Raw genomic sequence first — 26,589 nt, forward strand, 5'->3', positions numbered from 1 at the left:
CCAAAATAGGATTTTGCAGTCATTGTCTCTCATTTTGTGTTTTCAGTGGAATGAAAAAGGTCTAACTTACTTCCTTCACCAGTTGTGCTGAATAGCTATCATTTGGCACAATTAATTATTTTTTTCTCTTTCTTGGCAGCATCTCCTGGAAAATCACCAACAATCTTCTGTCCAGCTGTGGGTCTCCTTCGGCCGGAAACCCATGCGAGCAGCCCAGTTTGTTACAAGACATCCTATAAATGTGAGTGAGGTCTGCTGGAGGTTGGAAAGAAATCCTACTGTCCCCGTCAGAGGTTGGAGGATGGGTGGGATGGGAGTTCTCTGTTGGAGTAAATATTGTAGGAAGGGTCCCAGAAGTCCCTTTCCAGAGAATGACCTAGAAAGGGCTGCTAGTGCTTTGGACACATTGGCCTGTTGTTGCCCATTTCATTGTTTGAAGTGCAGCTCACTAGCCACCTTAATTTGCTTTAAATGGACTAAGATTGGCAGAAGGGTGTTACAAAGTCCGTGGTCTCGCTTAACAGTTCTGAAGCAGTGGGAAATGTGTGCCCAAAGAGCTTCCTTATTGAACACCTACTGTATAGCTTGCAGGTAGCCAGACTCCCAAAGGGGCCAGATTGGGAGACACTTGCCTTTTAGAAATAAATTGGAAAGACCAAGAACAGAACAGAGGAATATACCAAAGTCGAGCCCTTGAACATGCAACATTATAACTCAGAGATTGATTGGAAAGGTCACCATAAGGAGGAGTGGTGGGGACGTAACTGTGGGGAGGAGGTCCCATCGCAGGCTTTGACATTAGCGATTATTTGGTGGAAAGTTAGTAGCTCAGAGGAGAATAGGATGGAGAACAATCTTTCCATTTCTTTCCTGCTTTCTGTAGGTTCTGCCTTCCTTAAGTCACCTTAGGGAAAAGAAACGGAAATGAAATGCATGTTAATCTATATTACATTTTGTACTAATGAAAAATCCCTCGAGTAAAAAAAGGAAGGCATTAATACCCAAAGAGAGGTTTATAGTTCATTTTTGCACTTCTGAGTCCAGTTCTCTTTTGTGCCCCATAAAGATCCTGGTCCAGCTGCAAAGCAGCCTCGGGTTCTCTGAATGGAAAATCATCAAAGCTTGTTTGTCAAAGTCAGGGACTTTTCTGTGGGCTTTGTACCCACTTATGTCACTGGGACATTTGGAAGTCATTACTTTAATATGTGTAGAAGAAGTCCGCAAGGCATAATCATTTTTTGACTTACGTATTTCTTGAATTTTGATTCCAAAGGAATATTACATTGCAGATGCCTCGGAGGACCAGGTCTTTGTGTGTGTCAGTCACAGTAACAATCGCACGAATTTATACATCTCAGAGGCAGAGGGGCTGAAGTTCTCTCTCTCCTTGGAGAATGTGCTGTATTACAGCCCAGGAGGGGCCGGCAGCGACACACTAGTGAGGTAAGGAGACTGTGGGACCCTCCTCTGCCTTTTTATCAATGTGCTCACTGGCCTCTTCTGGTTCAGTGCTTTCTGTGTTAGTTTGCCATCGTGACACAATTCCCTGGAAGGTCAATTTAAAGCAGGATGGGTTGGTTTTGGCTTATGGTTTCAGAGATTTCAGTTAGTCCACTGGTTCTGATGATTCTGTTCCTGTGGACCTGGAATGCGGCAGAACACCGTGGCAGAAGGGTGTGGTGAAGGGAAGCTGCTTACCTTATGGCACCTGGCCGTGCAGAGAGGAAGAGGCCTTTGAAGCTGTGTCCCCAGTGAACTATCTCCTCCAAGCAGGCCTTCCATCCTGCTATACACTCATCACTGCATTAAACCCTTACCATCTAGTCGCCTCTTAATGCCTCAGCTTTGAACAATGCTGCATTGAGAATCGAGCTCTCCTTACATGAGTCTTTGGGGGATCTATTTTTTTTTTTTTTTTTGTCGTTTTCCTTTTTATCGGTACCGGGGATGGAACTCACAACTGCCTGCTTGCAAGGCAGGTGCTTATGCTGCTGAGCTAAATTCCCAGCCCCTGGGGGATCATTTTTTGGCAAAACTGGGGATTCAACCCAGAGCAAAGCCAGTGCCATGAAATGCCCCAGAGCATGAAACTTCATATCTACACCATAGTTTCCCAATATCTGCTGCACATGTGGGCCAACATGGGTACTTTCAGAGCCATGATACCTGACTTACGCCCAAAGATTTCAGTTAAGTTGGTCTGAGGTGCAACCTGGATTTGAAGACTGTAAAAATCTCCCCAGGCATTCTGTGTGTGCAGCGAAGGCTGACAGCCTCTGTTCTCAATGACATTTAGGGTCACAGTTGCTCAGTTAACTGCTCCCTCGGGCTTGCTCCATTCACTTATCTGGTTTTTGTGGTCTGTGAGCCAGCAAGAAAGAGCACTTGGAAAATATCAAGCTAGAGAGCTGGTGTTTGTGGCCATGGGGCCCTGCCTCCAAACAACTCAGGTTAATTCTCATCATCTCTCCCTTTATAAAAGATAATTGCAAGATTGTGTTTTGTAAGAAAGGCCCCAGCATTGTGGATCCTTTATCTGTAAATCAAATGCATGGAGCAGTGTTATACTCTCAGCCAAGGGTGTTCTCTGGGCTGCGTACCTATCAAAGGGCTGAGTAGGAGTCAGAATTGGCAGGCAGGGGTAGATTTCTAAGATCCTTTGAGTGCTATATATCACTAATTGTCATTTGTCATCTGACAACTCAGTATGACTGTGGTAGGTTCATTTTCTGCTCTTGGAAAGGGCAGTCTGCATGAAGCCATGTGGTCTGGGGTGAGGGCTGGGCTGGTCTGCAGCTATGCTCACCAGGTCGGAGGACACAGGCCTGTTGCTCACACCCTTCCCTTGTGCTGGTTTATAAAGATAATTGCAAAGTTGTGTTTCTCATGCATTCTGTCTTCGATGCAGTCCACCACATGCTGCTGCCCTGTGTTCAGTGGGGTTCTAAGTTCAGCAACAAGGTTGTGTAGATGGCAGCAGCACATCAAAGTCCTTGCTTTGTGGAGCTTATGTTGTATGGGGGAAACAGAGCACAAACCAATATGTAATCCGCTGGGAAGGAAAATAAAGGTGGATAAGAGTATAGCAAATTGTTAGGGTCTTAGCTTATATAGGCAGCTCCAGGAAGGTGTATTTGAGCAGGAGCCTGAGTTAGGGAAAGGAGACACCATGGGAAGCACAGCCAGCCCAGTGACAGAGGGGTCATGCTGCGGTGGCCTGAGGAGTAGTTTGGAAGCCTGGCGCTTCTGAGCCCCGAAGGAGAGCAGAGAGGAGGAGGAGGAGTCAGCATCCTAGGACCTTTGCGGGCGTGAAAAGAAGTGACACTATTTTTAATAAGTGAGATAGATAGCATCTGACTTACCCTCCTGGTTTTTTCCTATTTAAAAAAAGTTATAAATTGTATTACATAAAGAAGAAGTACAGAAAACATCAATGGATGTAAGAGTTAGAAGTAACTTTGAGTGAACACCTGTCTCATAGTTTCATAGATGTTACTGTCAGTGCCCCACAGAAAACTGACTAAAGTAGGGGCCAGGGTAAAAGGGGAAGATTTGATCAGTGGAGGTGACCAAAGTGTTTTGATTCTAAATATATTTTAAAAGTAGAGCCAATGATCTGCTGATGAATGGGACAATGTATGGGATAAGGCACCCAAGGGACCACCATCGAGTGGTGAATTAGGAGGCAGGGTGAGAAACATGTCCAGGGGAGGAATCATGAATTCACTTTTAGACTTATTTAGATGTTAGATTTACCTGTCTGCAATAGTGTGTTCCCATTGCCTGTTTCTTCTCCTTTGGAGATACTGCTGTATTTATCCATTTTTTTTTCCCTCCTAATATAGACTCGTGGGTTATTTTTATTTAATGTGTCATGAGACATTCCTGTCATGGTTCATTTTGATATTCTGCTTGTTGTGGTTTGGCTTGGTTGGCTTTCCTCAGGTTGGTTCCTGTGTCTTTTTATTTTTTATTAAAAAAATAACGTATCCATGTGGCATTCATATAACATCAGATTAAGCACTTGAAAGTGAACGATTCAGTAGCATTTAGTGCTTTCGCACAGTTGTGCAAAGCCCAACTGTCCTAGTCACTTTCTGATTGCTTGGACCCAGCTCCACTGGAGGAGCAGAGGTTTATTCTGGCTCAGAGTTCAGCGGTATCCATCCATGTTTGGCAGGCTTACATGCAGAAACGGCACAGCAGAAGGGTCTGAGTGTAGGTTAACCGCGCATGTCACAGCAGCCAGGAAGCAGAGAGCAATGGAGGAGCTGGGGAAGGAGATGCACCCTCTGGTCAAGTGTCCAGTGCCTTCCTATGCTGACCAGGCCCCGCCTCTCAATAGCAAGCCCGCTGCTACGTTGCCCCGATGATTCAGTCACCTTCCAAAGGCTCTTCCCCTGAACCCATGAGGCTCATGGAGGGACATCTAAATATAAACCATAACAACTGCCTTTATCTAATTTGACAATATTTACATTTCTTCTAAAGAATATCCCATACCCATGTAATAGTTTTTTTTCCCACCATCCCCTTCTCCTACCCCGCAGGCAGCTATCAGTTTAATTTCTTTTATTATTCTTTTTGTTTGTTTTTTCCAAGACAGTGTCTCACTTTGTAGTTCAGGCTTACCCTGAACTCACAGTGATCCTCCTGCCTCAGCCTCCTATGTGCTGGGATGACAGGTGTGGACCACCACACCTGGCTTGTCGTCAGTTTTGTTTTCGTCTTGTAAATTTTCCTTTTTGGCTATTTCATATATATGGACTTGTATAATAATATGCAAGTTTCTGTGTCTGGCTGCTTTCATTCAGCATAATATTTTTGAGACTCATACGCAGGTAGCAGGTATCAGCACCTCATGCTTTTTCTAAGTGAGTGTTATTATCTTTACATTTTATAATTAAAATTCATATTCATTATCCTTTGGATGTTTCACTGACTCTTTTTTTCCTACTGTCTAGAGCCTCTGGCTATGGAGTAGATAAGCCACTGCCAACATTTTCTTCATCTTCTTCATTTGCAGGATACTTAGATGAGTATCTCACGGTAGGGCAGTGGAGGAGCCAGAAGCTGCAGCCAGGGGCTCCCAGGAAGTAGTGACCTCAGTTACGTGACCACAGGACCACTTCACACATACACACAGCTTGGTATGCAGTGAAGTTTCCTCCCACTCTGCTTGAGGCTGCAGTCCAGTTAAGAGATTGAAAATAGATTCTTGTAAAAAGACCAAGATCCTGCATAGCTTCCAGACTTTTTCTCCGATTTTATCTCAGACAATAAGGGTAGGTTGTGCTTCATGGAGTGATTTACATCTCAGTCTCAGCCAGATGAAGGGGGATAAGGGTGAATTTGATGATGCGAACAGCCTCAGTTAAACCTTCTGTGGTCTTTGAAATGAGTTAGAGGAACTGGTTCTAATTTCCTTAGAGAAATGGAGAAAGAACTCTTAATCAGAGATTACTCAGGAATTCATGAGATGTACTTTAGGAATCTCATGGAATGTTGAAGCTCTTTGGAGGAACTGATGTGCTGAGGACATGCCATGCCCCCAGGGGCATCCTTAGGAGGAACACTGGCTCGGTGGGTGGGAATGGCTGCCAGTGGCTAGATTTGCATTCAGTATTACTAAAGAGGATTTGGGGAGCTGCCTGGCAAGTTTTGGCCCAGGGCATTCTGGGAGAAAGAGAAGTGCTCTGATGAGGATAAGACAAAAGAAAATAGACTCTTAAAGTATACTGAGAGTGAGGGAGCCAAGGGAGAAAGTGAAAGGATATGTGAAGGGTAAATTAGGGGGATTTTGAGGTACAAGAAGACAACCTCTGGCTTAGAGGTAAGAGCTGAACTCCAGGAGTATGAGCAGCTGAAAGAAATAGGGTTTATCCTATCACGAGCAACTTAGACCTCCCAAATGTGCCAAAGAAGCCAGTGCAGCTGAGGATGGCAAATTTCATGACAACAAGAAACAAAACCAGGAATGCTAAGGTCAGTAGACAGCAAGCAGGTGAGAGACCCTCAGATGATTCCTAAGGCAGCACCTAAAAAATAACTAAGAGGGACCTGAGGGATCAGATACCAGAGAATTTGGACTCAACTCTGGCATTTTATTTAGGATTTTTCTCTGTTATTCTGAAGTGGCTTTGTTGGCGCTGCTGCTTATTTCCTGTTTCCTGCCTCAGAGGCTGTTGTGTGTGTCTCTGGGTCTGAGGTGACACAGAGCAATCATCCACCTCTGGAGATTTGTATGGCATCTGATGGAAAAAAGCAATTCTCTGCTTCATTGTGTAGCCCGGTGGCTCAGAACCCCTGAGATAAAGGGGAGAGTTCCAGTTTTAAGAGCCATGTGCAAACCCTGGTTACTAGTTCCCAGAAATTGGTTATATTTGTAACGTTTGCACTGTTTTAATGCAAACCCTTTCTCAGGGAAAGCACAATATGCTGGCCTAGCTACAGCTACAAGGTTCTTATTCTCTGCTCCTCTGTACAACCTCAGGCTTTCTTGCTCTGGCCTTGGTCTATGGATTGCTTCTTTGGGAAGCAATCTTCATGTTGCTTGGCTTCTTGACAGAAAACCCTGTGGGCATCTGTGTGATCAGGGTGTTTGATAATTAGGTTGTAAGCACTTGTGCAATAACTGTGTAATCCTGCACTCTATTTTTCTACGGATTGAGTTGAATTTTAAGCCTCAGCATTGTTTGTGTATTGTGAGTCCAGTGTAATATTTCCTTTTGTCAAGGTGCCCTGGAAGCTTTGGGTCAGTTTCCATGGTGAAGAAATAGTTGTGCCTCTTTGTCAACTTTTGCATGGTATGTTCATTCTTCTAAACCCCTTGTTAGGAGTTGTTGATCAGATAAGCATCTTGGCTTTCAAAATTTAAACAAAGTCACTCTTTTTTTAAAGAGCAGATTATTTATTCATAAAAAGGATTTATTATAAATAGGACAGAGTGTGCTACATGCTACCACATGGGTGAACCTTGAAGAGATTGTTAAGTGAAAATAACCAAATACGAAAGACAACATATTACATGATTCCGCTTACATACAGCAGCCAAACTGAGCAAATCCATAGCAGTAGAAAGCAGATCAGTGTCTGCTCAGACCTGGGAAGGGAAGGACAAATGGATAAGTGGTAAGAATGTTCTGGAACTAGATGGTGATGATGGTTTACAAAATTGCAAATGTATTCAATGCCACTGAACTTTATACTTTAAAAGGGTTAAATTTTGTTATGTATGATTTTTTTTAAAAAGCCTAGTGAATTATCATTTTGAGGTTTACATCTATTTATTTTCTCATACTGCAGGTATTTTGCAAACGAGCCATTTGCTGACTTCCATCGCGTGGAAGGGTTACAAGGAGTCTACATTGCTACTCTAATTAATGGTTCTATGAATGAGGAGAACATGAGATCTGTCATCACCTTTGACAAAGGGGGAACTTGGGAATTTATTCAAGCTCCAGCCTTCACAGAATACGGAGAGAAAATCAATTGTGAGGTATAGATGCTTTAATCTTGTTTGGCTTTCTGATGCAAGGAAAAGAGCTTTGCTCTGTGGTGGTTTCCTATATTTAATGTTTACCAGAAACATGCAAGATCTCATAGTCTTCTGTTAAGATCACGTGAAACAAGTGTTTATGTAAATTTCCACCTTTTCTCACCCAGACTCTGCACCGAACACCTAATACCATTGTGTATAGTAGTGAACTCACAGGGTAGCAATGGGATATTTAAAATACATGGGTTTTTTCAGGTGCTACTGGGGATTGAAGTCAGGACCTTACACATGCTGAGCATACATTTTACCACTAAGTTATGCTCACAGCTCCACATTTTAAAGTTTTGAGTGAACTACCACGATACTAGACATCTATTAGGTCATGTGAATTATCTAAGTAACTAGCTTGAAATAGTTCACAGTTTCAACATCAGGTCATGTTGTATTTCTTTTGAAGACATTGTGTCTTTGGGTAGCTGAATTTTCAGAAGTTGCTGTGATGGGGAAAAAAAAGGTGAAACTGTCGGGGTGGAATAGGAAATGAGGGTGATAGTATCCTATACGATTTCAAAGTTACCTTCCATTAGCAGGTAATTGTGATGATTCAAAAGTCTAGTTAACATATGCTAAGTTAATTAGGTCCTATATACTTGGTAAGTTGTTTGGATATAGCTATGTAAAAAACACATATTGTCATTTTTTTCTGCTAGAAAGCATTATTGGAGCACCAATTGTGTTGGGAATCTCTTGTATTGGTTATTATTTCTATGGAACTAATTTTAAAATTCTTTTCTGAATGTTACTCAGGCTTATGATTTTCTTGCCTATAGATCTATCCGAAATGCTAAGAATATCAGAATGTATTATTGGTACTTTTAAGTGCTCCCATTGTGACTTTGGCTTTGTGCGACAACCTATACTCTGTCCCTATTTTGTGTAAGAAATCTAGGGTATGAGCAGAAGAAACTCAGAAAAAATAAGCAGTGCTTGTTTTGCACAAAACTGTAAACATTTTAGGAACTAACCTATAACATTTAGTTACAGTTACCTGGTTTTCAGCATTTTTGAATTTATCAATGGTGGCAACCTTTCTGTGTTCTTCATCTGGGCCATTTGAGAAAATTCTTTTGGAGACTCTCGCCCTAAACATTCCTTGCCTCTTGACTTTTTTTCACCTTTTGCTAACAGGTTTTGATTTACCACGTTGATTCTAATTTTGGAAGTCACCAATCTAAAGAAAGATATACCTAAATGAACACCTTAGTACTTACCCTGCTTCCCAGTAGTGTCTTATGACCTCAGCAGTTTAGCTTGATCCTGGTGTGGATGGGACTGGGGTGTTTTTGAGCATGCCATAGGAGTCAGAGTTTGGTTAAATACAATTAATCACACTATTCAGTTTTTTATTTCCTGGATCGATCAGTTTATGACCTGTAGTATAGCTAATCAGCTTTTACTTTCTACTTCGGAGATTAGGTGGTGTGTTTGGTTTCTATCAGTGGGACAAACTACCGAAGAAAGATCAGTTTTTAAGGGGTAGGAATTTATTTTGGCTCATGCTTTCGGAGGTTTCAGTCCATAGCTACTTGGCCCCACTTTGGGCCTGGGATAAAGCTGAGTACCAGGGCTGAAGGGTACCTGGGTGGGGCACGGCTGCTCATACCATGACAGCTGGGAAGCAGAGAAAACAGAGATGGGGTGGGGTGCCAGGGTGCCCTTCAAGGGCATGCACCAATGGTATAACTTGTTTCAACTGGATCCTACTTTTTAATAGTGCCACGGGCTGTCAACCAAGCTTTTATCACATGGCCTTTGGGGAACAGTTCAGATACACACCATAACAGACAGTGAAAAGAGTAGAGAGGGATGGCTAAAATCTGACTGAAGACCCAGAAACACCATCATGAATAGACCTCTTTGTGGTCAAAGATGCATGACTCAAAAGTAGGGGGCTGGGGCAAGTAAATATTTCTTTGCCATCTGGTGTAGTTTGCTCCAGTTTTCATTAGCCAAACTAGGAAGCTATCAAGATAGATATTTGTTAGAGATACTTTTGTGAAAAAAATAAGTACATCCAACCTTGTCATGGCTTTTATCTGTGCCATAAACACATGCAGAGTGGCTCTGTGAGGATGCTGGATGAACCTTAATGAACTTGAACAATCTCTTTCTGGTCAAAAGCATCAGGCACTTGTATCAAAAGTGCTATTCTGGCGATTTGCAGAGAATATTAAACTCTAGACATATAATTGGTGGAGGTCAGTTTAAATAACTTGGACCCTTGCTCCTTTCTACCGCACTTTTGTGCACGATGTAGAACATGCCTTTAAACATTTAATGTGAACCCTTTGGTGTTCATTACTCATATGTTGTACATCTGGGAGCTTCTCAATGAGACTTTATGATTTCTGATTCTTGCTTTTTCTTCTGACAGAATTGCTGGGGTTATATTGGAAACACATAGCCACTGACTTAGAAAGTACATACCATTGCGTCATTTCATTTCTCTTTAGCTTTGAGTCACTTGAGAGGATCTCTGGATGATAAGGGGTGAGGGACCCCTTTTCTATCTGGTTGAGCTGACACTGATTTGTAATTGTTATTCCTCAGAGTCTCAGGAGTGGTAAAGTTATTTTTCCTTTTTTCCTAAATGATAGACACTTATGGGGCTCAGACAATCCACTCCATCTCGGGGGTAGAGTGTAGAGACAGCTAGATTGTGAGTCTGATTTTCTCTGGGCTGGGGGCCTCCTTGCTCTGGGTCTAACTATGGGGTCCTTGCATAGGCTGCTGGATTTGGGGAAGGCCTATGCATTGGGTTGCGTGCTGACACTGTTTTCTGGCACTTTCTTTCTGTAGCTTTCCCAGGGCTGTTCCCTGCATCTGGCCCAGCGTCTCAGTCAGCTGCTCAACCTCCAGCTCCGGAGAATGCCCATCCTGTCCAAGGAGTCAGCCCCTGGGCTCATCATTGCCACGGGTAAGTGCGCTCTGTCTTTGCCTCAGGGGCTTCGCCAGTTTCCTCCGGAGCAGCTGGTTACAGCACGATCGCTCACATTTCCGGCAGCGACTGTTCTCTGTGGCTTGAGGACATTCTTGGTTGCCAGATGCTACTCAGAACTGCTGGTTGGACAAGTGATTCTGTGACACAGTCTCAATATGAAAAATAATCCTTCCTCTTTCATTTTAGGCTCTGTGGGAAAAAATCTGGCAAGCAAGACCAATGTGTACATCTCTAGCAGCGCGGGAGCCAGGTGGCGAGAGGTCAGCCCCCTCCTCCCGCCCTGTGATTCTGTCTGTGAGAATATGGATCGTGATTCAAAGTTTCAGACACACCCTGGTCCCTGGTGGGGACCTGCAGTGCTCAGGAGGGCTGTAATGTAATGAGAGGGACCCAAGCCAGATGTGAAAGCCAGCTGCCCTGATTCGTATTTATACCTTAAAATGTGGATGTGATTTTGCCAAAATATTGCTTTAAATAAAACCAGACCTTTTCACTTTTAAAAAAAATAACTGTGAATTTGACCAGATTTTCATGTGTATGTTCCATGAAGGCAAAGACACTGATTGTTTTGCTGACATCTGTAACCCTGGGGTCTACCAGTACTTGGCCTAGAGCGAATGCTGCATAAATGTTTGGGGAGTATTGGGGAGTTGTAGAGATATTGGGTCTAAAACTGGTTATTTTGCCTGTGTGTCTGTGTGATGTTGACGCTTGAGTCCCACTGCAGGGACCTCTGTCATTTCATTCTGTGCTGTGGAAGCACACTGCTTCTACTGTAAGGCTCCATAACTAGTTTTAATCCTTGAGAACCAGTTGTGCTGATTTGAAGGTACCATTAGTTCTCTAGCCAGTGTTCTGCACTGGACATTGGAGAGTTCCCAGACTTGGAGAGCTGTTTCTCAGCAGCCTGTCTTGATTTATGTGGCTGAGGGAGGTATATCTGTTTTCATAGCAGTGACCCTAAGAATGCTGGAGACCCTCTGCGTAAAGCTCAGGAGGTCCCTGGGCAGGAAGTTACTGGGCAGAATTTCAGAAGTGGTGTGGAGTTCTAGAAGAGCCACCAGACGTGGTCCTGGTCCTCATGGTGCTTTGTATTGAGGATGTAATGTGCACATTTTTGTATTTAAGTCTGTGCTTTATAAAGCAGTCAAAAATCCTGAGCATTTGTGTGGTTCTTTCCAGCTACAGAGACTCATATATCTTATCTCGTGAGTGTCAGGGCTTACATCTCTCCAAATGAGCAGAGTGAGACCCCTGCTGTGTGTGCATGCATGCGTGCATAGGTGTGTGTATGTGTGTGTGTATTACACACAGCATGGTAGAACACGTAGCATATTCAGGTGAAGGAGACTGATAAGGCAAGAAAAGCCAAAAAGTCTGAGCAGTTTGGAATTCTCTGGTCTCTTTTGTCCTTCTCTGGAGACCAATAAAGCAGCTGCTTTTCTGGTCTGCAGAGCTGCACTTTCTTTTGGAGTGGGGGTAGTGGTTCTCGTCTCTGCACATCAGGCTGTGGTTTGTTTCTACCTTCTGCTGGTGGTGTAATCTGGGATTTAAACATCTGAAAGTGATTTCCTCCTGGGTAGAAAGTCGTGTCCTGTTCTCCTCCAGCGAAGTGTCGACTGGCTGTTGCTGGCGCAGCCGTCGGTGCCCCCCACCCTCAGCATCCTCAGAACCTGCCTGGCAGCAGCCGTGCACAGGGACCCTATCTGGGGAGCCAGCCGGGGAAGGCAAGGGGTTGAGACTGTTTGTGAAGGTGCGTCTGAGTCCTTGCAGGCGCAGCTCGGGCATGGCACAGGCTGGGAGGCAGAGGAAAGGAAGTCAGACCTCTGGGCGGAAGGCCACTGTAACACTGATGACCAGCTGCTCGTTCTCCTGGCATTCTATTTTGCATGATACTGAAATAGTTTCCCCAGCTTTCTTAGGCTGTTTTTATGTCTTTTGCCCTCTCTTTATTTTGTGCTTGTCTTTGTATTTTAAATGTTTTCTTTGTAGGCAACATACAGTAGCGTCTTGCTTTTTCATTCATTCTGTTAAGCTCTGCTTTTTAACAGAAGTTAGACTTACAAAATTTAATACAATTATTGTTATGATTGAATTTCACCCCAGAATTTCACTACTTCCTTTTAAAAAAAATCTCTACTGGTTTGTCGTTTCTCTGCCCTTCTTTCTGTCTCTTTCTGTTTTGATAATTTTATTTAGATATGTTTTTCTATTTTAATAATTTTATTTCTCTATGTTTTTTCACTGGTTGCTCTAAAGATAAAAATATGCATTATCTTTTGTAGTTTTCTTGAGTTAATATTATTCTTAATGTAAAATTTAGAGACTTTGCAACAATAGAAGTCCTTTATGATTTCCTTTATCTTATGAAACATGTTTATAAAAGCTATTTTAAAATTCCAATATATGGATCATTTTGGGATTGACTCTTGTTGATTTTGTTTTCCCTGGAGAATTAGCCTGTTCTTTGGATGTGTATATATGTTGAGAAATTTGAGTTTGTATTTGAGTTAAGCATTGTAAAATGCCAAAAATTAAATCTTGTGCAAAAGGTTTATATTTTTGTTTTAGTGTGCAATCAGCTTGTTTAGGTTATGACCATAAGTTCTGTCTTGCTCTCTGTAGCTGGTAGCTCAAATGTCAGTTTGCTCTGCCAGGCCTTTGCTGTCCTAGGTTGGATCTGTTTCCCAGAGGAATACTTTAGGGGTTAGGTTGAGCCTTATGTAAGTTCATAACAGAATTAGGAGATTTACATTTTTTTTGACACCCTGCTCTTTGGGGTTCCTCTCATAATTTCTTCAGCCCACAGCGATTCTTTTCCTGGCTGCTTTGGTAGAAAGTTTCTCTTGAAGTCTGAGTTCTCTGGCTCACACTGAGGTATTTAGTGGCTGGGGTTTTCCTGCTGGGCAGTGCAGCGCCAGGAACACACACTATGGGCGGATGCTGCAGGCTTTCAATCCCCCCACAAGCTGCCTGCATCGGTTGTCTGGAGGTGGCCCTGCCCTGCCCTGCCCTTCTCTCTCTTTTCCCTTCTTTTCATTTCTCTCTGTCTCCCTCTGTCTGTCTTTGTTTCTGTATTTTGTCCAAATTGGTGATGGGCTACAGTGGACTGTGATATCAGAGTAGAAGTGGAACTCTACAGGGTTACTTTTTTTTTTTTTTTTTCTGTGCTAGGCATGGAACCGAGGGCCTCATATAAGTACCCTACTAATGAACTCCACCCCCAAACTTCATCTGTTTAATTTTTAATCACTGTTTGGCAAGAGTCAGAGATTGCGTTTGAGTCCCACCTTTACTGTTTATATTCTGTCTTATTTCTTTATTTGGGAAGTAATTGGGATATGAGAACTTCTCTGCCTGTTCTTAGGGTTGTGTGAAGCAGTGAAATAATGGATGTCTTCATTAAACTGAAAAATTGTATCTGAGTGGTTGACACTGCTGCTGTGGGTGTGTGTGTATGTAGACTAGTGGGTCTGTGTGTACCTGCACATGCGCATGCATACAGTGGGTGCACAGCTTTTGCACAGTTACCTGCCCAGCAGTGACATCATGGCTCCTTTCCTCTGCAGGCACTTCCTGGACCTCACTACTATACATGGGGAGACCATGGCGGCATCATCATGGCCATTGCCCAGGGCATGGAAACCAATGAGCTGAAGTAAGTGTGTCTGATTAAACCTTTTCTTTTAATATCAAACTGTTCTTCCAGAGATTCATGTCTGTGGTGATAGGCGACCATCTCTCTCTGCAGCTTTAGGTAGTTGACTGCACAATTTGTGACCTATGGAAATTACTTGAACTTTTCTTATTTAGAAAATATGCACAATAACCTGACCCCTACTTCTTTTTTTTTTTTAATCTCAAAAGGGTATTGTGAGACATAAGTGAAATAATTTTATTGCTCTGAAACAGCACAACTCTGTATAAATATAAAAATTAAAAATTAACAGAAACTCCTTAATTTGTCTTCCCTTGATTTGTATAAGTGTTTGGATTTACTCATAGAATAAAACAAACAACAATAAAAATGATAGAGAAATAATAATTACAGAATGCATATAACCTGATAGCCAGTCAGCTTTTGCTGTGCTATACTTGATGCTGGGGTTCTCAGATAGAGATTGAAGGGAGTTTGAAATCAGCTGCTTCATTTTACAGATGAGGCAACCGAAGCTCAACAAGGTAAAGTGACTTCCCCAAGGTCTTCCCACTTGTTAGTGACATGGGATTATTAACACCTAAGTGTTTAGTTTATGTCTTATATTCTTTGCAATACATTGTGCTGAAAAATCAAAGTGTGGAGAGTTTGTAATTTGTATTCCCTTAGGTCCTGATTTTATCAGAACCTGTTCTTTGATTACTTTCTTGGAGTTACTGAGCAGTGGATGTTTCTCAGGGCAGGGTGGCCTGCATTTCTCTGCATTTCTGAGCTGAGCCTGTTAGATGGATTCCTGACAAGATGGAGAGGGCTTCTGTAACCATCTCATGTAGAACAAAGTGGAACTTTTTCTTTTTCTTTACTGCTTTTAGAAATCAAGGCCAGCAGCAAGGGAAAGGTGGGCAGTTTGAAAAAGAGACCTTAGCAGCTGGTTTCCCCTTGTGGTTAGTTTGACATGTGCAGAGCAGCCCAGCTTCCAGAAAGCTGAGGGAAACAAAACTGGCATTTGGTTTCCCACCTGACTGTTCTCTTCTGTGTGAACTGGTCAGTTGCTTCTGCAGAGCCAAAAGTCAGAGGACTCAACACTGTCGCACACAGCACCCTCAATCTGTGTTTGGATTGGCGTTGGCTCAGATGATTATCGTCACAGAGTGACAATCACAAAGAGTGGTGCTTATCGCATACATGCTGGCATGTGTCTCTGTTAACTTAGCTCACATCTCACACATTTAGCCAGCATTATTTGTAGAGGGTACCGTGTATCTAAAGAGCCCAGGATGCTGTCCCCCTGCCTTTCAGCGTTCCATTCCACTCTCGGTTGTAAAACAGGCAAGGAAACAATTGTGTTTAGTACACTGCTCTGTGTAGAAGTCATGCAGGGACAGTTTGGCTTCCTAAGAATACATTTCATTCTTTGTATGACTTTCGCAGCTCAGCGTCAATTCTCAATTTTCCTTGTTTAACTTCGCCACAGATTACATTTGCATTCCAAGCTGGCTCCTCCAAAGGAGTTCTTGTGATTCTGGTCCTCTTACACCATCTGTCGGTGCATATGGGCTCTGGGAACGCAGCGTCATTCTACACTAGCTGGAGCAAAACAGGACCAGGAAAATAAATCTGCTGCCAGGAAATCATAATGCCCTCCCCAGACATTTCATAATGACTTTGGGGCTGTAGACTTGGAGATCATGGACATGGTAGCGTCCCTGTATTTGAATGGGTCATTTGGAGGTATAATGTATGATTCAAATAAAGCATTTACAAATATGGCAGTATAAACAGGCCTCCTTTGATAGGCTCATATGTGTCCCAAATATCCCCCTGAGCTTGGCCCAAATCTGCAGAGCCACCTGGCATTTTCTCAGTGTGTTGCTCACAGACATGTTTTACTTCTCCTCCTGCTGCTCTGAAAAGCAGGAGATAAGTTAGTTCATATTCTCAGACCACAGTGGTGGTTTACTGTGATGCCTCACCACCCATGAGGCTGCTTCTGACAAGCAGGATTTGGGCTCTGGTCTGGCACTTCAGGCTCATCCTGCCTGTCCTCTCCAACCATAATGGTCTCTGTCCTTTCAGCCTTGTGGCGTTTATTGGCTGTCCCATTAATCAGTCATTGATGATAGTTTGATTCCTCATTAAAGCTACCTTCTCATTATACTCCTGAATTCTTCAACTCATTAGAATGGCTTTTGCAGAGAAGAATTTCTGTTGTCTACAGGATTCGCAGGCACTTAGCAAATGTTTGATTGATCAATAAATAGGTCATGCATATTTAGTGTTCTAAGATTGCTTTTCTTCTTCTTGTCTTTTTTTTTTTTTTTTTCATCATTTATAAACCTGGAAGGGATCTGGTTGTGGTGTCATTTGCACAACCCCAAGGGGGACCATTGCTGTTGTGTTTGGTGTAAATGCCAGCCCTGAGCACAGTGAGTGCTCCTTGGATGTGAGCAATCTAGTGGTGCCCAGGAGCACTTGAGACATCATCCATTCTACCTTTAGATCACAGGGAAATAATGTGATTTGTCAGGCATTAGTGCCCATGCTGGAACATGAGCGCGTGAGGAGTCATTTCAGGTCAATTATACAAACATTTGTTAAACATCAACAGTGAACCAGATGTTGTGCTGGACACCAAGGTGAGCAAGGCATGGTTTAGGAGCTGTCTATGCCCACCGCAACTTGGAGATGTTTTCTAGTCAGTTAGAGCCAGAGGCTTGGGGGAGGGGCTTGTTTTGATGGGTAACTCTCTGACCTGAACCTATTTTTAGGGAGGAAAGCTGAGTAGAAGAGTGTCACTCATTCCCGTAAGAGGTATCGGGTCAGCAGGAAGAATGTTGCTCACAGTAAGAGTTGGTTTATTTTTATTTTTATTTTTGGTGGGTGTTCATTTAAATTATTCATTTATTTCTCTCTCTGGTTAGCACAGATAACCGAATCCGCTGTCATTTGTTTCAGCTTCTGTCTTAATTCTCCACTGAGGTTGTTACCTTTTTGATTGTTAATTGGAATTGAGACTAAGCAGTGGGAGTATTTGTTTTGCAGTTGTGTCTACAGGTCTGAAACGGGAACCTCTGCTGTGGATTCACTTACGCATCTATTCAGCACATGGTTAGCAGGCATGCGCCCAGGAGCTGCGTGGGAGCAATTTCATGTATAATCAGCATCCTTTAGAGAAGAGGCTGTTGTGTTTTTGTGCCCTGAATGAAAAAGATCCAAACACAAGTTTGTCAGCTCGATCATGAGGGATGGGATCAATTTCTGTTTCTTCTTGGCAGTTTTCCTGACAGCAAGATGATATTATGGATAGTTACTAATATTTTGGATTTGCCTGAAGGCATCTTTTCTCTAGGGAGATTTCCAGTTTCCTAGGGATTCCCTGTGGGAATCCTGAAAAGCCCCTCACAGACTACATGCACTAGGGCAGCTGTCTTTTCTGGATCTGAGTTCTGGAAGTGGCCCTGCAGATCCAGAATGTGGAAGGTCACAGCTAACCTCTTCTTTCGATCCAGCATCTCAGGCCACATGGCAGTAATACAGTAGGGTCACAGAGTGAGCTGCGCCTGTTTCATTCTGACCCTATGGGTTTCTTTTGCCCCTAGACATGGATAGGAACTGAGGTCCTTATCTCTTTTTAACCTCAGTTTAAGAAGTTGTGAATCACAGTGTAACAGAAAACTCTCACAGGATCAGGCCATTTAAATGTATAAGAGTGTAAGGCTGAACTGAACACAGGGTATGGTGGGAGCCCCAATACGTTAATGACTTTCCTGTTACTGGGAGGAGAGATTTATTCTGGGTCATGGTTTCAGAGGTTTAGTTCATGGTTGGTTGGTTCCACAGCAGAAGCAGCATGACAGAAGGGACCTGGTGGAGGAAGGCTGCTTAACTCAAGAGAGAGAAGGGAGGAGCTAGGGACAGGAATATACCCTTCCAGGTCGTGTCTCCAGTGACCTGCCTCCTCTGATCAGGCTGAACCTCCTAACAAGCCCCTGAGGAGTATAGAACCCCATAACCCAAGTACTTTCCAGAAGTCCCGCCTCTAAACACATGAACCTTTTGGGAGACATGTTAGATCAAAGCCTTAACAGCCAGTGCAGACCAGGTGGTGCTGCCTAGGAGACAGGGAAGGATTCTCTGAAGAGCTGAGCTGAGATTTGAGGATAGAAAGCAAGGTCCAGTGCCATTTCAGGATCAGAGGTAACTTGAGATTAGGGGTGGGAGCATAAATCATTGTAGCACAATTTTGTTTAGTAGGATGCAAATTGTGAGTTGAACAGTGAGAAATGAGGCTGAAGGTAGGTATATAGGTAAAGGCTAGGCGCTGGGGCCTTCACTGTACTGTGTGTAGAGATTAAACTGTGCTTTTGAGATAATAAGGTCCTTAGAGAATATGAAATGGGGAATGATGAGTCCACATTTGCATTGTAAGAAGTCAGCTCTGGAAGAATGCAGAGGATGGATTTAAGAAAGGAAGCCTGGAAACGGGAGCTGGCGCTGGGGTAGATTTGAGGAATATCTGTCCAGGACACACTTTCTCACTGGCCTGGGGCAGCAGGAATGGGAACAGTACCACTCACACCAAAACAGGGAAGGGAGGAGGCGTGGTGGGCCATGTCCTGAAGGTGGCTTTGGGCAGGTTGGATCACAGTGGCCACCATATGTTCAGGGGAGATGTCCAGGATGACAGTGACCTGGATATGTGATTTATCTGGTTCAGCCTCCTGCCACCTGTGATAAGAGGATGATCTTAGTCTTGCTTGAACAATTTTAGTAATGGGGGATTTCAGATCAAAAGATGTTTCCGTTTTGCTTTGAAACAGTTCATTTTCTAAAAAAGGGAACAAAACCCAAGCAAAATAAAACAGAACAAACCAATCAAAGCAAACCAGTGGAAGTGACATAGGATTTCAAAACACTATGAAATCAACAATGGTTACCGTTAATGCCTCTTGTTTTCAAAATAGCTGTAGATATCTTCAGCATTAGTAAAAATCAAACAAAACAGAACAGAACTAATAAAAGTTAAACAATGAATGCAGTAAAGGAATTCAAAGCAAGACAATAGTAAATCCAAAATGGCTACCATAATATATCTTGCTATCTTTGAAATAGTTGCCCATGCCATCAGATATAACTAAATCATGCCTCACACCTTTGCCAATGTGGTAGGTATCTTTCACATTGCTGTCCAGTTCCCTGGCAGATGTGTTGAGCTCTGTGAGAAGAGGAAGTCTTATTTTGGAATCAAACCATGTATCAGCTCCCTTAGCATTTGTTCTATTAGCAGTTAATGAATGAATATTACCTACCAGTGTGGTCTGCAAAGATCTCCTTAAAAAGACAATGTTCTGATTATCCTGTTCTTCAAAGCAAGAATTAACCAGGAGAAAAGAAAGTGGGATTAGTTTGGGGTGACTTGTGTACGAGACCTTTTGTGTTCCCAGCATTGACTCCCTTTTATTCCTGAGAGCTCTCAAATTGCCTGCTTCAGTCGATTCTCAAAGCCACCTTTTCTCTAGGGAAATAAAACCAATTTTCTTCCTCTAGACTTTGAAATCTTTATTCTTCAGGGCTATCCCAGTGGTGAACTTTGAGCCAGGCAGGATGGTGTGGTCCTGTAATCTCAGGACCTTGAGGGTGCCGAGGCAGGAAGATTACAAGTTTGATCCCAGCCTGGTCCATTTAGCAACACAGTGTCACAAAACAAAACTAAACACAACACAACAAAACATGGCTGGAGATGTAGCTTAATAGGAAGGCCCTGCAGAGTCCCCCACCGGAGGACTCTGCAATCATTCCATCTTTATGTTTTTCTGTTCTCTAAAATATTCTTTGTACTCATTTTCCTCTATCCCTTGCCTTCCTCTTTATCTTGTGCTTGTCCCATTTGAAGATATTCTCTTTGTCCCGAGGATAAAGTCAAATAGAAATTTTTCTTTTTGCATCATTATTTAGACCGTTGACCATCGGACCAATGGTTCTCTTTTCTGATCCTCTACAGGACCTTTTAGTTCACCAGCTCACCATTCCACTGACCACCGACCTACCAGTTATTTTAGTGATTTGAAACATAATCCTTGGGTCTTTTTGACCCTGAGTTATCTGGCTACTCTTCTAGCAGATTCCTAGGTATAAAAATTGCAGCTAGAATGAACTTACAGGTGGTTGCTGCTCTTCAATTTTTTGCCCTTGAGTATGACTTCTTATCTTGAACATGTCCTTTATAAATCTGAGGTTCTCAATGATCTTTCTGTGTGGCCACGTGATACTGTTTTAAGTTAGGTGCCTACCATGGCTATCACCTTTTAAAGTCTCTGTGGCTGTTTTATTATTTTGTACGATTATTATCTGACCTTCTATTCTCTTGAGAGTTTTTGGCCATGGGGTTTTTGTCTGTCTCTTTAACTAAATAATTTCAATTCTCTATTGCTAAGGACTGTGGGCCTGTATATAACTCCTCTTTTTTGCTTAAGAATGAAAGAGGGGTTGGTTTATTCTCTTTTGAGATTTTTGGCGTCTTCATGTTACCCTGCTTCACGAATCAGAATTCAGTCCATAATAGAAGTTTCCTTGATCATTGCAGTTGTTAATGTCTCTGCCCTTTCTCCAAAATTCTGGAAAAAGGAAAGCACTCTGTGTTCTAAATGAGCAGTTTATTTTCAGATAAAGACTGCGCGTGGCCATGCACCTGCTGCGTGGTCTCATTAATGAGTTACTCTCAGAGTCCTCCGGGACTTTTTCAAGAACTGGAATGATTCATTTCCTGATGTTATCCTTGGTTGGAGGAGCTCTTAAATGGAATTAACTTGGCACTGTATGAAAAGATGAAGTACCAACGTTCTTGCAGAGTGGGTGGATTACTCACATCATCTATGATTAATAAACCAATTTAACTCTGCAGTTTGCTTTAAAAGTGGTTCTAGCTATGTCTTTAGTTCGTCATGTTGGTACAAAAAGATTAAATGACTTATTTCACCCAAATTCCAAAATTCACTTAAACTTGCTTTAAACTCCACCTTAGCCAAAAACGCCATCAGCCAGACGAGAACTTCCCCTCTTACAAGGTCCGTGGAGGGGGCCACTTAGTCTTTCACTGCCATTCATGATGTTGCTAAGTGGCCCCCCCACTTTGCTTAACCAGTAGCTTTTTTAAAAAAAGAATTATCAGTGTAAGAAACCTCAATATGAGAGATAGTGTTTGGATTGAGTAAGGTTGGAAAAGATATATGTCAAGTATTGGAGTCCTTTGAGAGAATACAGCTAAAATCTCAAAAAGTGCGATTCTAAATGAAAAAGGCTTATGTTTAGTTAGGAATTAAGAAAGCCTCATAGCTCTGTGCTCTCAAGAAAGCACTAACTCGGGGCTGGGGATTTAGCTCAGCAGTATAAGCGCCTGCCTGGCAAGCAGGCAGTCGTGAGTTCGATCCCTGGTACCGACGAAAACGAAAAAGACAAAAAAAAAAAAAAATTGCTAGCTGGGTGGTTTCTTGTAGTGAGCATCTCATAGCTCGCTGGGTGATAAAGCAGGTGCCAGGCAGCTTTTCTGTTCTCCCTCCCTATTTCTCCTCTACTCTCCTTTCTATACAACAGCCAACTTAAACTTAGTACAGTTACTGAAGTTCCCCTCAAGGGCTTGCTTTCTAGTTCTGATATAACCTCCCTCGACACGCTTTTCCTTCAACCTTTGAAGGACCACAAGACCCCAGAGAAGCTGGAAACACTGTAAAGAAGCGCCTGTGTTATCGTCCCCCGGAGTCACCAACTCTTAATATTCTCCCAATTTGCTTTGCTTCTCCTGTCTTTATATTTATCTATCCTGTCAATCTGTTCAGATTTTTGAGCCTGAATCATTGGCAGCAAGGTGGAAAACTCATGCTCCTTCCCATTAGATATGCACTTAAACAAGTATGGTCAGGAAGAGCATTTTCCCATCTGATCATGACACTAGTTCCAAACCCAAGAAAATTAAGATGAACTCCCTATTGCTTATAGGCTATAGTCCCATGTTCTCAGTTATCCCATTTGCTGGTGACTCATGCATTTTAAAGGATTTTCCTGTAATCTAGTTTTCACTCAGCCTAGGTCTCTATCCTGGGTTGTGTTTGGTCATTTCTTTGGGCTCTCTTAATCTGTAACAAGCCCTCTTCCGGTTTTGTTTCTTCTGAAGGGTTTTGAAGGATCTATAGCAGTCACCATGTTGAATGTCCAGGTTTTGGATTTGTCCACTCCTCGTGTGGAGCGGCTAGAGGATGTATTATTCTTGACACCTTGCTCAACAGGCACGTAATTTGTCTGGCTATTGGTGATGCTAAATTTGGTTAAGGTTGTGACTCATCTACTGTAAAATTACATTTCCCCTTGGGTAGAAAATAATTTATCTAGGAGTTTTATCTTCAGATCATGTTGACATCCTGGTCTCCAAAACTTTTAACTAGTCATTTTAATATCCAATCAGCATCATTTTCTTGTTTGGCTATTACAGTAAGGATTATGGAATGATACATACATATTTTTTCTCATTCTGTTTTTAATGTTTACTGCATGGCATCTGATATAAGAAAAAACTTTTTCCTCTTTTGCTAATGTTTCTTGTAGTATTAGTAGAGATCCATGCTCAATTTTTACCTGGTACGTAATCTATCACTACCATTTCCTTTTTTAAATAAAAAGTTAAACTTTTCCTAAGCGCAGCCATTGGAGTTCCATCACTTGGCTCTTGTGTGCTTCGGAGGCAGCTGCCATAGTCTCTGAAACTCCCTCGCTCGCTGGTATGGCTGTAAATCACACTGCTGTAGCTGGACCTTAACTGCACGGCTTCTCTGTCTTGCATTGGGCAGATACAGCACCAATGAAGGGGAGACCTGGAAGACGTTCATCTTCTCCGAGAAGCCTGTGTTTGTGTATGGGCTCCTCACGGAACCTGGGGAGAAGAGCACCGTCTTCACTATTTTTGGATCCAACAAAGAAAATGTCCACAGCTGGCTCATCCTGCAGGTCAATGCCACTGATGCCTTGGGTAAGCCATGGCCCCTTTGGCCCTTTCCACAGGTACTGACTGACTTCTTGGTAGGTCCACAGGAGAGTTTGTGACTCTTTGGAGGAGATGGACACATGCAGGTTATCAAAAGGACGAAGTAAAAGGAGTTCCATTGTAGGGAATGTGTGTTACTCTTTGCTTCTTGATGTTCTTGTGCAGTTCCTGGCACACAGTAGGTCTAAATCTATGGCACACAGTAGGTCTAAATCTATGGCACACAGTAGGTCTAAATCTATGGCTGATACAAATACGGATGTTTGAATGAATAACTGCCCTGAAGTAATGAATGGAAAACACTTTTGCAACTCAGCAGTTTGAAGAAGAAGACATATTCAGTGAATATGTCTTTGTTAGGCAGCTTTCTGTCAGTTTAACAAAATGCCTGAAAAAAATCAATTTAAAAGGAAAAAATCAATTTAAAAGGAGAAAAGATTAACTTGGGTTTATGATTTCAGTCCACACGAAGTATAGCACATCACAGTGGGAACCGTGTTGGAGGAAGCCTGTTCTCCTCATGCTGCTTGGAATCAAAGTAGAGAGGAGGGCCTGGGGTCTCACTAAGCTCCCACCAGTGACTTGACTTCCTCCCACCAGGCCTTACCTCCACCTCCTCCCAAGAACAGCACAAGTACTTTGCTGCTGACCCTTTGGGGACCATGGTGGGTCGAGCTACATCAAGGACTTATTATCTGTGAGGCGCTGGGCCCAGTAATCCACAGTCCTCTCAAAACCCTCTGGGGTCCATTCATGACTTGCTCATCTAGATGTGGGATGTGTGAGCAGACAGGGAGGAGTGGAATTCCTCATGCACCCCCTGTACCTCCCATGTCGCCCTGCCCTTTTCCTGCTAGTCTCCTGGGGCCAACATCTTTCCAGCTGCCCAGAACTTCACCTGAGCCTTCTTGCTCCAGCCATCCTGCCTCCATTATTTGAAATCTTTTCCACATTTTCAGATTCAATGCCGCCAGAAGAAATCTGTCTTCTTTATACCCAGAAATAAGCCTTGAGTTATAATTTGTGTCCGTTATTCTGTGTGTGTCATCTTCCCTCAATTAAATTATAAAGCCCCTTCAAACAAGAATAAGTCCCGTGGAAGCTTGTATTCCCTCTGCTGTGTAGCCCGATTGTCTCGTATCAGGTTTAATAAGTCTTTGCTGATTTGAATGGTATTGAACTGATGGTTCTGTATGAGTGTCAGGTGGTTTTTAACCTCACTGAAGACGTATCTGAAAAACACAGTTGCCAGTATGGACACAAGTTTATCCAGAATTCCCATAGAAAGTACTCTACTGACATTTCAAATCAGTGTGGGCTGGTAGGGTAACTGTTCAGGTTGTCTTGCTGTTTTTCTCACTTTCCTTGAAGATCCCGCATCTCTGTTGAGCTCAGCTACCCTGCCAGATGTGTCCATAGCACTGAGCAAGAAGGCAAGGAACACAAGCCCCGAAGGACACCACCCATCTAGGAGTTACTGGCGCCTACTTCCCTAGGAAAGAAACATCCCTGGTCACCTACAGGGAACTTCTGACTGTTGCAAAACTAACTCAAAAGTTTGGATGGTACTAAAAAATGTTGTGTTTCTTCCTGGCTGTCTCAGATCGACAGTTGTGTCTCAAGTAGCATCAATTTTATTCTCATGGGGGCTGCCAGCTTCAGCTCACATCTGAGTCTGGGGCAGCTCCTGAGTTCTGTGTGCCTGCTGGGTGGCAGCAGTGTGCATAGGCAGCAGGGCTCTGTGCTGATGGGCAAGTGAGACTGGGAACCCCACACGAGCCTCACCCTGATGCTTTGCTTTATCTTGGTTTGTCTTCAGGGGTTCCCTGCACAGAGAATGACTACAAGCTCTGGTCACCTTCCGATGAGCGGGGCAATGAGTGTTTACTTGGGCACAAGACTGTTTTCAAACGGAGGACTCCGCATGCAACGTGCTTTAACGGAGAAGACTTTGACAGGCCGGTGGTCGTGTCCAATTGCTCCTGCACCCGGGAGGACTATGAATGGTTGGTTCTTCTTGCACTGCTGGGGCGTCACGTTGCTTTGTGTTCTCTCAGCAAGGTGGGGAAACCAGACAAGTGCATGGCCCTGCCCCCTGTTGAAGAGAAAGGAATAGAAGGAAATGAACATTTTAAAAGGATATGTTATGTGCCAGGAATTATGCTAGACACTTCAGAAGAGGCCCTCTGTGGTTCTTACTGCTGTATGATGCAGTTGGGAGCCAGGAAAGTTTATCATTTATTCAAGGATAAGAGCTCTGGAATTTACTTCCAGAAGGATGACCTGAAACAGGAGAGAGATGATTGTTCACAGGACCCCTACCCTAGAACGAGTTACTTCTTTCCCTGAAATGAGCCGATGTTTATGTGTATATGTACTCTTTCCCCCCCATAACTTACTCTTTTAGCAAGATATACAAGACACTGTTGGAAATACTAAGGAAAGAAGTGACCTGTGTCTAAATAATTATAGCAGGAGATGGGAAGGCGCAAGTACCTTAAAGGAGAAACAGATGCTTTTATAGAGATTATTTGAAAGGAAAGCAAAGACTATGAGTTGTAATTAGGGGGTCAGGGAAGTTTTGCGACAAGCCCTGTTTGAGATGGACTTTACAGAAATATCGAGATATGTGGACAGGGCATCCCAAGACCATGCAGCAGCAGGGTGGAGGCAGGAGAGCATTTAGCAGCTTGGTATGGGTGCCTCTTTGGAGGCAGCAAGCAGGAACAGTGAGTGGATCAGGTGGAAAAGATCAGACACAGTAAAACACACAGACCAGTTTGCCCTGTATCTGATCGTACTTCTCATATAAGACATGTTTAATAAATATTGTAGAATTAAATAAAGTAAATGAAGCTTTTCAGGTAGAGTGCACGAATGTGAAAAATTCCTTTGAATTATACATTTGGCAGCTTGAGGGAGCCTTGGAAAATATATGGTATAGCTGCCTGGCTTTCAGTTGTCACACGCGATCCCAAGAAGATAAACAGTAAAGACAGTAAAGGTTCATCCTAGTGCTTCCTGCTTCCAGTGCTGCGAACTTTAGATCACATGATGTCCCAGACAATGGGAAGCCTTGTGAACCAAACTTCTAGATCGCAAAGTCCAGAACGAGGATTTGCAAGTGATGTGTGTCATGTATAAACAGGATCATGAATTGTTAGTCAAAATGACTTTTAAAAGATTCTTCTTAAATTTCTCTGGCAGTTTTCCTGGTTATGTCAAGGAGAACGTCTCCCTGGAGCTAGTAATGATTTAACATTTGCCAGTGCATTTTAACTAAGGGGGGACAGTCCAGAGTCTTAGCTAGGAAGCTGAGGCTGGGTAAAAACCTGATGTTATCCTGTTTATGGCATCATGATTTATAGGCATCTGTGGCATACACAAGTGGCTTTCCAGTG

General features: G+C 42.9%; 1 protein-coding gene across 1 annotated transcript in view; it reads left to right on the forward strand.

Moving 5' to 3' along the window:
• Sorl1 (sortilin related receptor 1) overlaps positions 1-26,589 on the forward strand; it is a 149,336-nt gene that overhangs the window by 51,560 nt on the left and 71,187 nt on the right. The window contains exons 7-14 of the mRNA XM_003472756.5: positions 140-241; positions 1,274-1,443; positions 7,306-7,498; positions 10,358-10,475; positions 10,686-10,759; positions 14,069-14,157; positions 22,995-23,173; positions 25,008-25,194. Of these exons, the coding sequence (XP_003472804.1) occupies positions 140-241; positions 1,274-1,443; positions 7,306-7,498; positions 10,358-10,475; positions 10,686-10,759; positions 14,069-14,157; positions 22,995-23,173; positions 25,008-25,194 (1,112 nt within the window). The remainder of the gene's footprint in view (positions 1-139; positions 242-1,273; positions 1,444-7,305; positions 7,499-10,357; positions 10,476-10,685; positions 10,760-14,068; positions 14,158-22,994; positions 23,174-25,007; positions 25,195-26,589) is intronic.

This window comes from Cavia porcellus, unplaced genomic scaffold (assembly GCF_034190915.1).
Source record: "Cavia porcellus strain 051 isolate PalLab524CR breed Dunkin Hartley unplaced genomic scaffold, mCavPor4.1 scaffold_9, whole genome shotgun sequence".
Lineage (NCBI taxonomy): Eukaryota > Metazoa > Chordata > Mammalia > Rodentia > Caviidae > Cavia > Cavia porcellus.